The sequence below is a fragment of the Haliotis cracherodii genome, unplaced genomic scaffold (assembly GCF_022045235.1).
Source record: "Haliotis cracherodii isolate W230 unplaced genomic scaffold, xgHalCrac1.p SCAF_9, whole genome shotgun sequence".
Lineage (NCBI taxonomy): Eukaryota > Metazoa > Mollusca > Gastropoda > Lepetellida > Haliotidae > Haliotis > Haliotis cracherodii.
In genome coordinates, this window is record NW_027266343.1 from 16,812,550 (window position 1) to 16,824,125 (window position 11,576).

The 11,576-nt window shown below is 41.4% G+C and overlaps 1 protein-coding gene across 1 annotated transcript; it reads left to right on the forward strand.

The window, feature by feature from the left end:
• The first annotated feature begins 792 nt into the window (after positions 1 to 792).
• LOC139453320 (serine-rich adhesin for platelets-like) lies at positions 793 to 11,081 on the forward strand. The gene is made up of 7 exons (XM_071234987.1): positions 793 to 873; positions 1,875 to 1,988; positions 4,103 to 4,283; positions 5,317 to 5,543; positions 6,888 to 7,151; positions 7,851 to 8,564; positions 10,801 to 11,081. The coding sequence occupies exons 2-7, from the start codon at positions 1,940 to 1,942 to the stop codon at positions 11,079 to 11,081; spliced, it is 1,716 nt and encodes a 571-aa protein (XP_071091088.1). The 5' UTR covers positions 793 to 873; positions 1,875 to 1,939.
• The last annotated feature ends 495 nt before the right edge of the window (positions 11,082 to 11,576 follow it).

The window sequence follows — 11,576 nt, forward strand, 5'->3', positions numbered from 1 at the left end:
GGAAATGTGATTCAGAACTTTGTATTTCTATGTCAGGTATACACCACTATGAATAGCATCAAAATCAAACGTGTTGCCATGGAAATAGGAAAATATAATATTTAATAAATGCCTAAATAGCAAAAGGCAGCACTTTCGCCTTTGATCAATGCATGTACCAAGTTTGGATAAACAATGTTGAATAGTTTGTTTAGTTCTGCTTCGGAAATGACACCTCCGTTGCAGCTAAGTCTAACTTGTTGCCATGGATACAGGGGAAAAATTAAATTTTGAAAAACTCCTAAATAGGAAAAGACACCTCCTCAGCCCTTGGTAAATACAAGTACCAGCTTTGGATGAAAAGTCTTGTTGCCATGGAAACAGGTGAGAATGAAATTTTGAAAAAACTCCTAAACAGCTAAAGGCACCACTTCAGCCCTTGGTAAATACGAGTAGCATCTTTGGATGAAAAGTCTTTCATAGTTTTCAAGTTGTGCTCCGGAAACTACACCTACCACCATGAAAATGGAGCAAAAAGCAAAGGCACCACTTCAGGATCTGTTTGATATAGTTGAAAGATGTTAAAAGATATTGAACGGTTTTGGAGTTTTGGAAACGGAATCCAAGTCTGGCTAAACATTCTTCCTCTTGCAACTATGTCCCTAAATTCCAAAATTATCAAAAGCAGCAAGAAAAGAAAACTTTAAAGTTTGATTCATAGTAAATTTAGGCCTAACAATTTTTTTAGTTTTAATGATACGCATTCCTTCCGATGTATCGACTAGCTTGGGACCGTTTCACTTTTAGCTTTCAGCAATTTGGGCGCCACAATTTATCACGACGTGCGAGGCAGGCTTAGACGTTAAACCAATTTGGTGAAACCTACGAGCAAAGGTATGGTGCTGACAAACAAAATCAGGGTAAACCTTCGATTTTTTGTGACGGGCACGGAGTTACAATTCAGGATGAGAGTCTCATTTTCTTTTTAAAAAAACGTATTTCACATATAACCAAATATTATTCGTATTTCGTTAGACCTGTGAAGATCCGGGATAACCCATGCTTGCCATAAAAGGTGACTATGCTTGTAAGAAAGAAGCGACTTTGTTGATGCATGTCATCGTATTCCAATTGCATGGATCGATGCTCATGATGTCAATCACTGGATTGTGTGGTCCAGACTCGATTATTTACAGACCGCCGTCATATAGCTGGGATATTGCTGAGTGCGGCGTTAAACAACAAAGAAAGAAATAAGCAAAAGTATTTCTTTAACATTAGCTGAGGATCAAAAGAAACTTATACCTCTCAGTTAATTTTACTATATGTTTGATTTTCATTTCAAAATATCTTAAGCGATATTATACCAATGCATATTTCAAACATTGCAGGAATCACGGGGTTGGAAATTCGTTTTTAACCCCCCAGTCTCCATTGATCCAATTTATGTTTTCACAAAACTACCCAGCTACAGATTACTTACATGTAATGTTTAAAAGACACAATCAAATTAAAAAACAACAACAACTCGGTATACTTTCTATGGGCCCTCAGTTTATGACGATCACGAATCTGAATGTGTACATTGAATGCCTTACATGCTCATGAAGCCTCTAAAGTTGTCAGAAATGTCTTGACTTTTTTAAAGACATATGCTACAGGTTTATATTGATGCGGGCATGTTAAGAGCGTGTTTATTCTTTATGAAGATTTTATTAAGTGTTTTCACCCTAGTCCTACCGTTCTCTGGTGTACTAATATCATTAGCCTAACTATATGGCTGAAATAACGCCGTTGTGACGTTGTATCTAAACACACTCACTACATCTTTGGTCGCTCTTTTTGGTAGTATGTCACTATTTTAATTTCAATGGCAGACAATTTTCTTTCTTCAGATACACCAAGAGGCAAAGATCTGGATGACGCATCTGATATTTCTCTTGCTACGTACAATTTAAGTATGCGAACAGTGAAGGAGGTAACGATCGTGTTCCTGGTAGCGTTTGTTGGTAAGTATGAGGCTCAGCGAGCTGATTGGATGAAATGAGTACCCAGTGTAATTGTCGCATGGTGGTCAGTAAGAGTCATCCTCGAGTATCCAGGGTATTAACTCTGTATTCCATGATGGTAAGTACCCTGGACCTATTCACAACAATAGCTTCGTTTCAGAAGAAGTCAGGAGATCACCCAAGCGTCAGGAGGCACACATGGCCCAGACACCTAAGGCGCCGTAATTCGCTGGGCAGAATTGCGTCACTTGGGCACGCCAGAAACCTATGATTGTGGGTTCGAATCCCGGCTCGCCCCGATTACATTTCTATGTTTTTCAACACCATACCTGTGCTCGTGGGTGTCACCAAAGTGATGAAGTGATCAATAGGTCTTCAGCAACCCATTCTTGCCGTAAAAGGCGAATATGCTTGTCGTAAGAGGCGACTAACTGGGTCGGGTAGTCTCGTTGACTTGGCTGATGCATGTCATCGTATCCAAATTGCGTGGATCGATGCTCATGATGTCAAGCATCCTCTGGAAACTTGAAAATGGGGGAAATATTAGGCTATTAATTCAAAAGTGATCACATACTTTATAAACTATTTAGCAAAGTCATTTCACCCTCACCACACCTCTGATAATATTGCGGCGTTATACAACAAACAAACGAATAAATCTGATCGTGAACCTGTATAAAATAATTTAATTATTTCTTTTCTTTTCATGCAGAGAAATAATTTCGTTAACAAATATAAATTGCGATTCGTGGTGTAAAAATGATTTTTAAAAATGCTCACATATCTCAGGCATTTGGTGTGTGTGTCAATGAATTTGAACCGTTAACATGTTCTTGATTTGGATGTGGCATATTCGGGGGAAAGTACATGGAACTGAATGAAATTGATAAGTAGTCGAAACAGGGCCACATGACCTATGCCTCGTGTATTGCTGTGGCTCGTAATTATGAAAGGACCCATTCTTGCCGTAAAAGGCGACTATGCTTGTAAAAGGCGACTAACGGGATCGGGTGGTCAGGCTCGCTGACATGGTTGATACATGTCATTTCATCGGTCCCAATTGCGTGGATCGATGCTCATGATATTAATCACTGAATTGTCTGGTCCACACTCGATTATTTACAGACCGCCGTCATATAGCTGGAAAATTTCAACAAACCAACCAACCAACCAATTATGAAAGCCTGCGAATAGGGCATTTTAAATTATTTCACTTCCTGTATTGTACAATAAGGGTTTTCATCATTCCTTCAGGTACATCATAGCTTCGTCTTGGCTTAAGAACTTAGAGTAAGCATATGCGACCAAAAAGTGTATGAAGCAGGCCAAACAGAAAAGAGTTTTATGTTGTGACAATACGTGATTCAGACACCATCTAATGTTCATATATAGATTTTTTTATGAAGTCCCAGGGGGCACGGGTAGCGCAGTCGTCTAAGGCGCCGCGATTCGCTGTGCAGAGTTACGTCCCGGTTCGCCCCGATTATGTTTCTAGGTTTGTCAGCACTATACCCGTGCTCGTGGGTTTCACCGAAGTGGTAAACGTCCGAGACCTGCATTACTTCGGGCTTTCCTCACACATTAAGCTGACAGGCCGTGATATAACTGGAATACTGTTAAACCTATCTCACTCACTCACTATGAAGCCCCAGGGCGTGTTCATCATCTATTTTCGGCGTCTCTCACAAATGTTTGTTGCTTTGGACTTTTCTAACATTACTGGAGTTTCTGCGTCCTTAGCTGGTCTACCTTGTCGAAGCGTCATAATACGAGATTCTGCAATATTAAAGACTGTTTTGTTTCTTTTAAGTGAAATAGGGGCGGTCGGGTAGCCTAGTGGTTAAAGCGTTCGCTCGTCACGCCGAAGACCCGGGTTCGATTCCCGACATGGGTACAATATTTGAAGCCCATTTCTGGTTTACCCCGCCGTGATATTGCTGGAATATAGCTTAAACCGGCGTAAAACCATACTCACTCACTCCAAGTGAAATGTCGTTCTCAAACCCTTAAATATTTAAATCTATATCTTTGAGCTGGCAACTAATATGGTGCAGAATTCTTGATTTGCTAACGAGACAACTTGATTGTGATTGGAAGCCCACATGATCTTTCAGATGTTGCAACAACGACACCGACACTTGCAGTAAGGTATACGCTTTACAGCACGACAAAAACATGGAACGAGGCTCGTGCAATTTGTGAGTCATATGGCCAGCAGATGGTCAAGTTGGACACTGAGGACAAGTATGAGAACTTCCTGAAGTGGACAAATATCTGGACAGCCAATGCACAGATGTGTGTAAACAATTTATGGAAACTATTTCATGTAGAGAATTTCGCGGAGAACTGTCTATTTATGCTATCAAATTACGTTTTCTGCATGACATCTCGCATTCAAACTTTGGGTTACCATCAGGATAAGGAGATGCTCTACTGATAGGCTCTAGGTATGTCTGATTGCATTACAGGGACCAACCAATGGATATATTTTGGTGGGGTGGGGGTAAATACTGGAAAAAATCATTTGGCATTAGGTTTTTACGAAAACAAATTCGTTCGCAGGAAACCCAAACTGAATATGATGGTTCCAACTCTCGATGAACAAAACTGTGTGCGCAGCAGTGACCAAAAACGATTATCTGTCTCCGACAAAACATTCCAAGATATATATACCCTTAACCCATCCCACCCCCAATTCCACTGATACAATGGTCGTTCCTAAATTCTGCAGCATCAGAATATTGAAAGTGATGTGCCTTTATTCATATAATCAGTCATTCCGAAATTCTGGAGTGGTTTCTAACGTAGTAGACATCAAATATGGATTTCAGTTGTTGTGATTTGTGTTTGACATGCTGGGTTGTTGTGTGACCACAGACTAATTCAAAACAGCGATCTTAGCGTAAAGAGGATCATACCTCCCAATCTTGAGCACTGAGTAACGACGGTTCAGCAACCCATTCTTGAGGTAAGAGGCGACAATGCTTGTCGTAAAAGGCGACTAACGGGATCGGGTGGTCAGGCTCGCTGAGTTGGCTGATGCATGTCATTGGTCCCAATTGCGTGGATCGATGCACATGATGTCAATCACTGGATTGTCTGGCCCAGACTCGATTATTTACAGACCGCCGTCATATAGCCGGAATACTGCTGAGTGCGGCGTAAAACAACAAACCAACCAACCAACCTTTTGGAAAAGGTGCATTATCTTATCACGCGTTTGCATTCAAAGGCAAATCATCCACACATCTTTAATTTTGAAAAGAAAATGACTTAGAGTCATAGAGTTTACTCAAGTTCATTACGATAAATAACTTTTCTATTACAGAACGAAAGATATATGGACCGGGCTTCACCAACGCGTTCTCAGCGACCCTGGGGTGTTCAACTTGGAGTGGCATGACTGTGAGCCAGTTGGAGCCTGGGGGCTGTGGGAATCATGGGAACCAAACCACCCCGAGACAGAGAAGTGCATACGGCTGCATGTTGAAAACAATTATTTTCGCTCAGTTGCATGTGATGCTGACTATCAAGTGGTTTGTCAAGAGTCCGCAGGTAGGAAACTTCGTTAAAATGTGTCGAGTATCAGCCCGAGTGGTAATTGTCAAAAGGGTCTATACTTTTCATTCTTGGTCAATGTATCATGTCGTATACACATCTTGTGACATCAAGCAACATGCAATATAGAATTATGACAGTAGCATGTAGCATTTTCAGAATGCAGATATCTACATATTAGTTGCCCCTTGTTGGCATGTAGACTGGGGCTCGTTCACTGTAGCATTTGTGGCCCAGTGCAATTTGAACAACTATTCCGGGTGTCTGATAATGTCGGGAGTTCACACTCTGAATTCCGGTCCCTCTTTTGTAACCAGCCCAGTGTGAAAATTGAAACGTGTCTATGAAATTATGAACATGACAGAGGGTTTTCTATCTAAGTCGAGGTTTCAACACCTTCTTGTGCGCTTGAGAGATGAACGTTTAAGAAATCGTGATGTAGTGGGTGTACTAAACCTTCACTCATTCACTTGTTCTGATATAGGGGGCACGGGTGGCCCAGTCGTCTAAGGCGCCGCGATTCGCTGTGCAGAGATGCGTCCCTTGGGCACGCCAGAAACCTATGATTGTGGGTTCGAATCCCGGTTCGCTCCGATTATGTTTCTAGGTTTGGCAGCACCATACCTGTGCTCGTGGGTTTCACCGAAGTGGTAAATGTCCGAGACCTGCATCACCTCGGGCTTTCCTCCCATATTATGCTGACACGCCGTGATATAACTGAAATACTGTTAAAAGCGGCGTTAAACCCAACTCACTCCCTCACTCAGTTCTGAAATATGGCTTCAAGGAAAACTATTGCTGTCCCGAAGGAGAATTAAGTTTATACACACAAAAAACGTCCGTATATCCGTCGTTTTCCAACACAAGACATAAATAGATTTGGCAGGGCAAAATAATATTATATGTTCATGTATCAGCTTGTCTGGGCACTGTGTGTGGGCACAATGTCCCATGTAAAGAGTTAAATTTACTTGCTGATCCATTTTGCAAAAACCTATCGCAGTGCAGGTCAAAAGTCTATGTTAATATATGATATGCGTAAGATCTCTTTTGAAACCGGAACCTGGCCCTAAAGCAAATCCAGTCCTGCATTGTCTGACGCCTTCCCGTGACTCATCCGATGTAGCCAACAAAATACATTAAAGTACGGTTATAACGAACTCAAACGGACTGCTAATTTTAGTTCGTTTTAACCGTAGTTCATTTTAAGCATATATACAGCATAACTACAGCAAATAGTCAGGACCAAAAAAGTAAGTTCGTTATATCCGTAAGTTCGTTATAAGCGTGTTCGTTATAACCGTAGTTTACTGTAGTTAATATATTTTATATATCCACCAGAAGTATGTACCTTTGAAAGATTTGAAAACCAGGACGTTCTTGCTCTTGGTCTGGCCTCCTCCAACGATGCCAGCATTAATGACTGCCAGCTCACATGTCTCGCATATACCGGAAGCAGCCAATGTGTGGCCATAGTCTACGATAGCCAGAAATCTTCAGCTGAGCCCTGTAAGATCTATACCAGACAGCGTGTGTACATAAACGACAATCCGGAAATGACGTCTTCGTCTGAAAAAACAGTTATGGTCAAACGGTGTGTCGAAGGTACATATGTATGAGGTGTACATGTATCTTAATTATGTCTTAACCCCTTCGTGTAGAGTTGGTCCAAGTAAATTGTGTTGTCGTAAGATGCGACTTAATGGATGTGGCTTGGTGGATTGCATATCATCATACCGAAACGGGGTGGATCGCTGATATCAACAACTGGATTGTTTGGTTCAGCCTTCATTATTTACAGGCTGACGTCCCACAGCAGGAATACAACCATGTTAAACAACAAACGAATGCACAATTAATTTTAGCATCTCACTGATACTTCAGCCGTACTGTAGTTCATGTTGTGATAATATTTCAGTGTAAAGAAAAGCAACATGAGTATTTCAGCAATATGATAAGAACTGTTTTGGGGTATACAACCACGAACGTTACCTACTAACTTGTGCCTGTGAAGATCCGGGCTAGAATAGGTCTTCAGCAACCCATGCTTGTCGTAAGAGGCGACTAACGGGTTCGGGTGGTCAGGCTCGCTGTCTTGGTTGGTGCATGTCATCGTATCCCAATTGCGTGGATCGATGCTCATAATGTTAATCACTGGATTGTGTGGTCCAGACTCGATTATTTACAGACCGCGGTCGTATAGCTGGAATATTGCTCAGTGCGACGTTGAGCGACAAACAAACTGGTGCCATTTGAAGAAACATTTGTTCCTTTTTGTTTCAAGTGTTATATAATATGTTTCAGGTGATTACAAGTCTTCTGCCTTATCGGTTAACAAAAATACAGACACTGACCCAATAACCGCGTGCCCTGTGATGTCATCAACATCTATTATGTCGTCAGAATCAGTATCAGTATCACCTACATATCCAGGTACAACTGTCACTAATCAACTATCTGCTTTAACCATTACTCATTCGGAGGCCATATATTCTTCATATACGAGCTTCAGTGAAAGTGATCTTGCTAATGAAAGTCTTTCAACATCCGCAAACACCTTCCCTGAGACGACCTCAGTCGCTAGTTCAATGACGTCCAGTTCAATGAATTCTAAAAATGCATTCGGCGGTGCGAGCGATACTTCTGCCGAATCCCATCTGACATCCACAATGAGTTCACATATGCAAACGTCTATTATTCTGTACGCATCAACTTCACCCGCTGGCTTCATCGACAGTACAACTCTCAATATGCACTGGAGTATTGATAATGTGGCGTCATACACCGACAGCACAATGGCTAATACAGCATCAGAGTCGAACGCTGTACCTTCGGTAACTTTAACCATGACCATGTCTGAATCCTCACAAATCACCACGTCGCCTGATGTGGTGGATTCAGCAACATCTGAGGGCACCAAACCTTCATCAATCATTGTCAGCGTTTCTCTGGGACTGGAGTCAAGCATTCATGTTTCCAACCAGGTTGTCGATACACCTTGTTTGACGTCAAGTATCGGTAAGAATGCATTCTCTTAAGAATTGCCTACTGCTGTTATTATCAAGGAAGTTGTATAATAATGCAAAGCGACCATGAATTTTGAAGCAGGGATTATTTATAATTGTGATAACTTTCGGGCCTGGAAACTCGAAATCAATTTTCACATTTGAGTTCTGTCAATATTATATCAATCAATAATATTTAAAACTTCATTTGGAGGCGTTGTCAGCCTAGTAGTCAAAGGCGCCTCAAATTGCTGTGAAGAGCTACGCCCCTTTGTTGTGCAAGGATTCGTTGGTCATTGGTTCCAATCCCAGGTTCGTCCTCAGTATGATCCTTTGTCAGCTCAATAACCAGGCTCGTTTGTTGTTACCGTCTACAACCGTGATATAACTGACACGATGTTCAAAGCAGCTCTCTGTCTCTTGTAGATCCGGGGTAGAATAGGTCTTCAGCAACCCATACTTGCGGTAAAAGGCGACTATGCTTGTCGTACAAGGCGACTAACGGGATCGGGTGATCAGGCTCGCTGACTTGGTTGATGCTTGTCATCGATCCCAAATGCGTGGACAAACAAACACACAAATTTTAAAATATATGTTCCGATGTGAAAGAAATATCGTCAATATATTCATACCTACTACATGTGTATGTAGTTTTGAATGCACAAGAACTGATGTTGCTTTTGAATTGTGCTCTTGCTCTGAGGCCTTCATTACCTAAATTACTTGTTTTGTCACCTGCAACCAAGGACTTCAAAAATAATCTTATTTCAACACTTGAAATATACTCATATTCAGGCATGTCATAAGTGCCTTACATGTTTCGAAGTATTTATGATTTTGGATATATGTTTTGTTATGCTTTCATAACTGTAAATATGTAACTAAGGAAGTTGTATAATAATGCAAAGCGACCATGAATTTTGAAGCAGGGATTATTTATAATTGTGATAACTTTCGGGCCTGGAAACTCGAAATCAATTTTCACATTTGAGTTCTGTCAATATTATATCAATCAATAATATTTAAAACTTCATGCTGCACGCATAAATAACTTTTTTATATTAAAATCAAACATTGATGCTGGTTCTTCTTTCTACTAACCTTGATATGATTGTTTCGAGCAACTGACATTATATAGCGACCGTACGATATCGCTGAACGAAGATCTGAGGACATCCCATTTCGGGTCACGTCAGAACGACCTTTCATCCGACCAAACAAAGCGTCGCTTACCAGATCATGATAGTGACAGTAGAAATGTTTTTTCTACTCATGCAAAGTCGAAAACGTTAACATGGGGTATTCCGAACGACAGCTACGGCCCGTGCGACTGATTCCGTCAAAATTATCGTCTATCTCCCGCTTCTGTGGGATAAACATTTGAACGGAGGAGGCGTTGCACAGTACGTGGGAAGCACTGCCACACTATCTCAACCATATATTAGACATTCCGGAATGTTCGTGTGTTCAGTTTTCAAAATTTTAATCGAGAACTGTGTCAACATATTTTTCAAGCGTAGTCTGAAGTGGAAGTCGCCATGTTGAAACGAGTGCCGTAAAGCTCGAGAAAGCCGCTTTCTAATTGGCTGATGGCGACTTCTTGTTTCAGTGGTCGGTCAAAGTTCGCAAAAGGTCGTTCTGACGTCCTCAGGTCTTTGTTAAGCGGCAGCGAGAACTTAGATCTGATTTTAGTAAGATTGCCATTATCTGGAAAGGCGTAGAGAGCAGCGGAATTCAATCAGAGTCCTATATCTTTGAATCCAATGCACTGCCATCAAATAATATAAATTTATGTTTACTGTCGTCTCGAGAGGTCTAATCTGATCACATTCCACGTTTGAGAATATTAACGTTCAATGACATCATGTGTTTACAGTTCGATGGTTGGTTGGTTGGTTTGTTGTTTAACGCTGCACTCAGCAATATTCCATGACGGCGGTCTGTAAATAATCGAGGCTGGACCAGACAATCCAGTGATTAATATCATGGGCATCGATCACGCAATTGGAATCGATGACATTCATCAACCAAGTCAGCGAGCCTGACCACCCGATCCCCTAAGTCGCCTTTTACGACAAGCATAGTCACCTTTTACGGCAAGCATGGGTTACTGCAGACCTATTCTACCCCGGAATCTTCACGGGTCTTACAGTTCGAAGTGCCAGTGGGCGATGGGACTGAAACATGATGAAACACTAAAGTTCTCTGTAAACATCTATATTTATTCCTGCATAATTCATTTTCCCCAGGTTCCATTACGCCGAGCGAATGCCACTGTGTTTGTACATCCATGCATCCTCTTACGTCGATGATCGTCAACGCCTTTGACAATCGCCTTGACCGAAAGAATCTCTCCTCCTACAGAAGGTCCAAAACATCGGCCAAGGATCACCGCCCTTCAGCCAAGGCTATCGGCGGTACGGGGATTACCATCATCGCAGTCGTCACTGCACTCGTCGTTTGTCTGGACGTGGACGGGATCATACGAGCGACGGCACGATACAGACAACTGAACGCGTCGAGTGCTTAAAATGCTTAAGTTGATGTGCTCTACAAGCGGAGATCAGCTATAAGCGTATTCCAAACCATTGGCCATATTTGTTTCAAGGTGTATTTTAGGAGAGCAATTCGATTTCAAATATCTGCCACAAGAAAACTGTAACATAAGTAGATGCTTTGAAAAGTTTATGGTGAGACTATTCAGCATGGCATCTAAGCTATGTTTAAAGGAAACTGGCTGTGTTAAATGGCGACGTTGATATTACGTAATTCTTAAACGCCTTAGCCTTGAAACGTTTTCAACATTGCACATGTTTTCAATTTCTGTTTTCTAATATATATAATCTAATATATATTTGTAACTCCAACTGTTTCATAGCGTGATGGAAAATTAATTGTTAAGTAACAAAATATGTATCTTCGAGTCCGCACTAAAGCACACGCAGCACATGTGGTATCTCTTTGGACAAGTGACTTTGTTCGAGATTGTGTCTCTGTTCACCCAGCAGTGAATGGGTACCTGGTA

Bases quoted from the DNA above. Each gene is read 5' to 3' on its own strand.
- LOC139453320 (XM_071234987.1), top strand. From the start codon at position 1,940: ATGCGAACAGTGAAGGAGGTAACGATCGTGTTCCTGGTAGCGTTTGTT. The intron at 1,989-4,102 runs GTAAGTATGAGG...ATGATCTTTCAG, and splicing joins GTTCCTGGTAGCGTTTGTTG to ATGTTGCAACAACGACACCG. The intron at 7,152-7,850 runs GTACATATGTAT...AATATGTTTCAG, and splicing joins GGTCAAACGGTGTGTCGAAG to GTGATTACAAGTCTTCTGCC.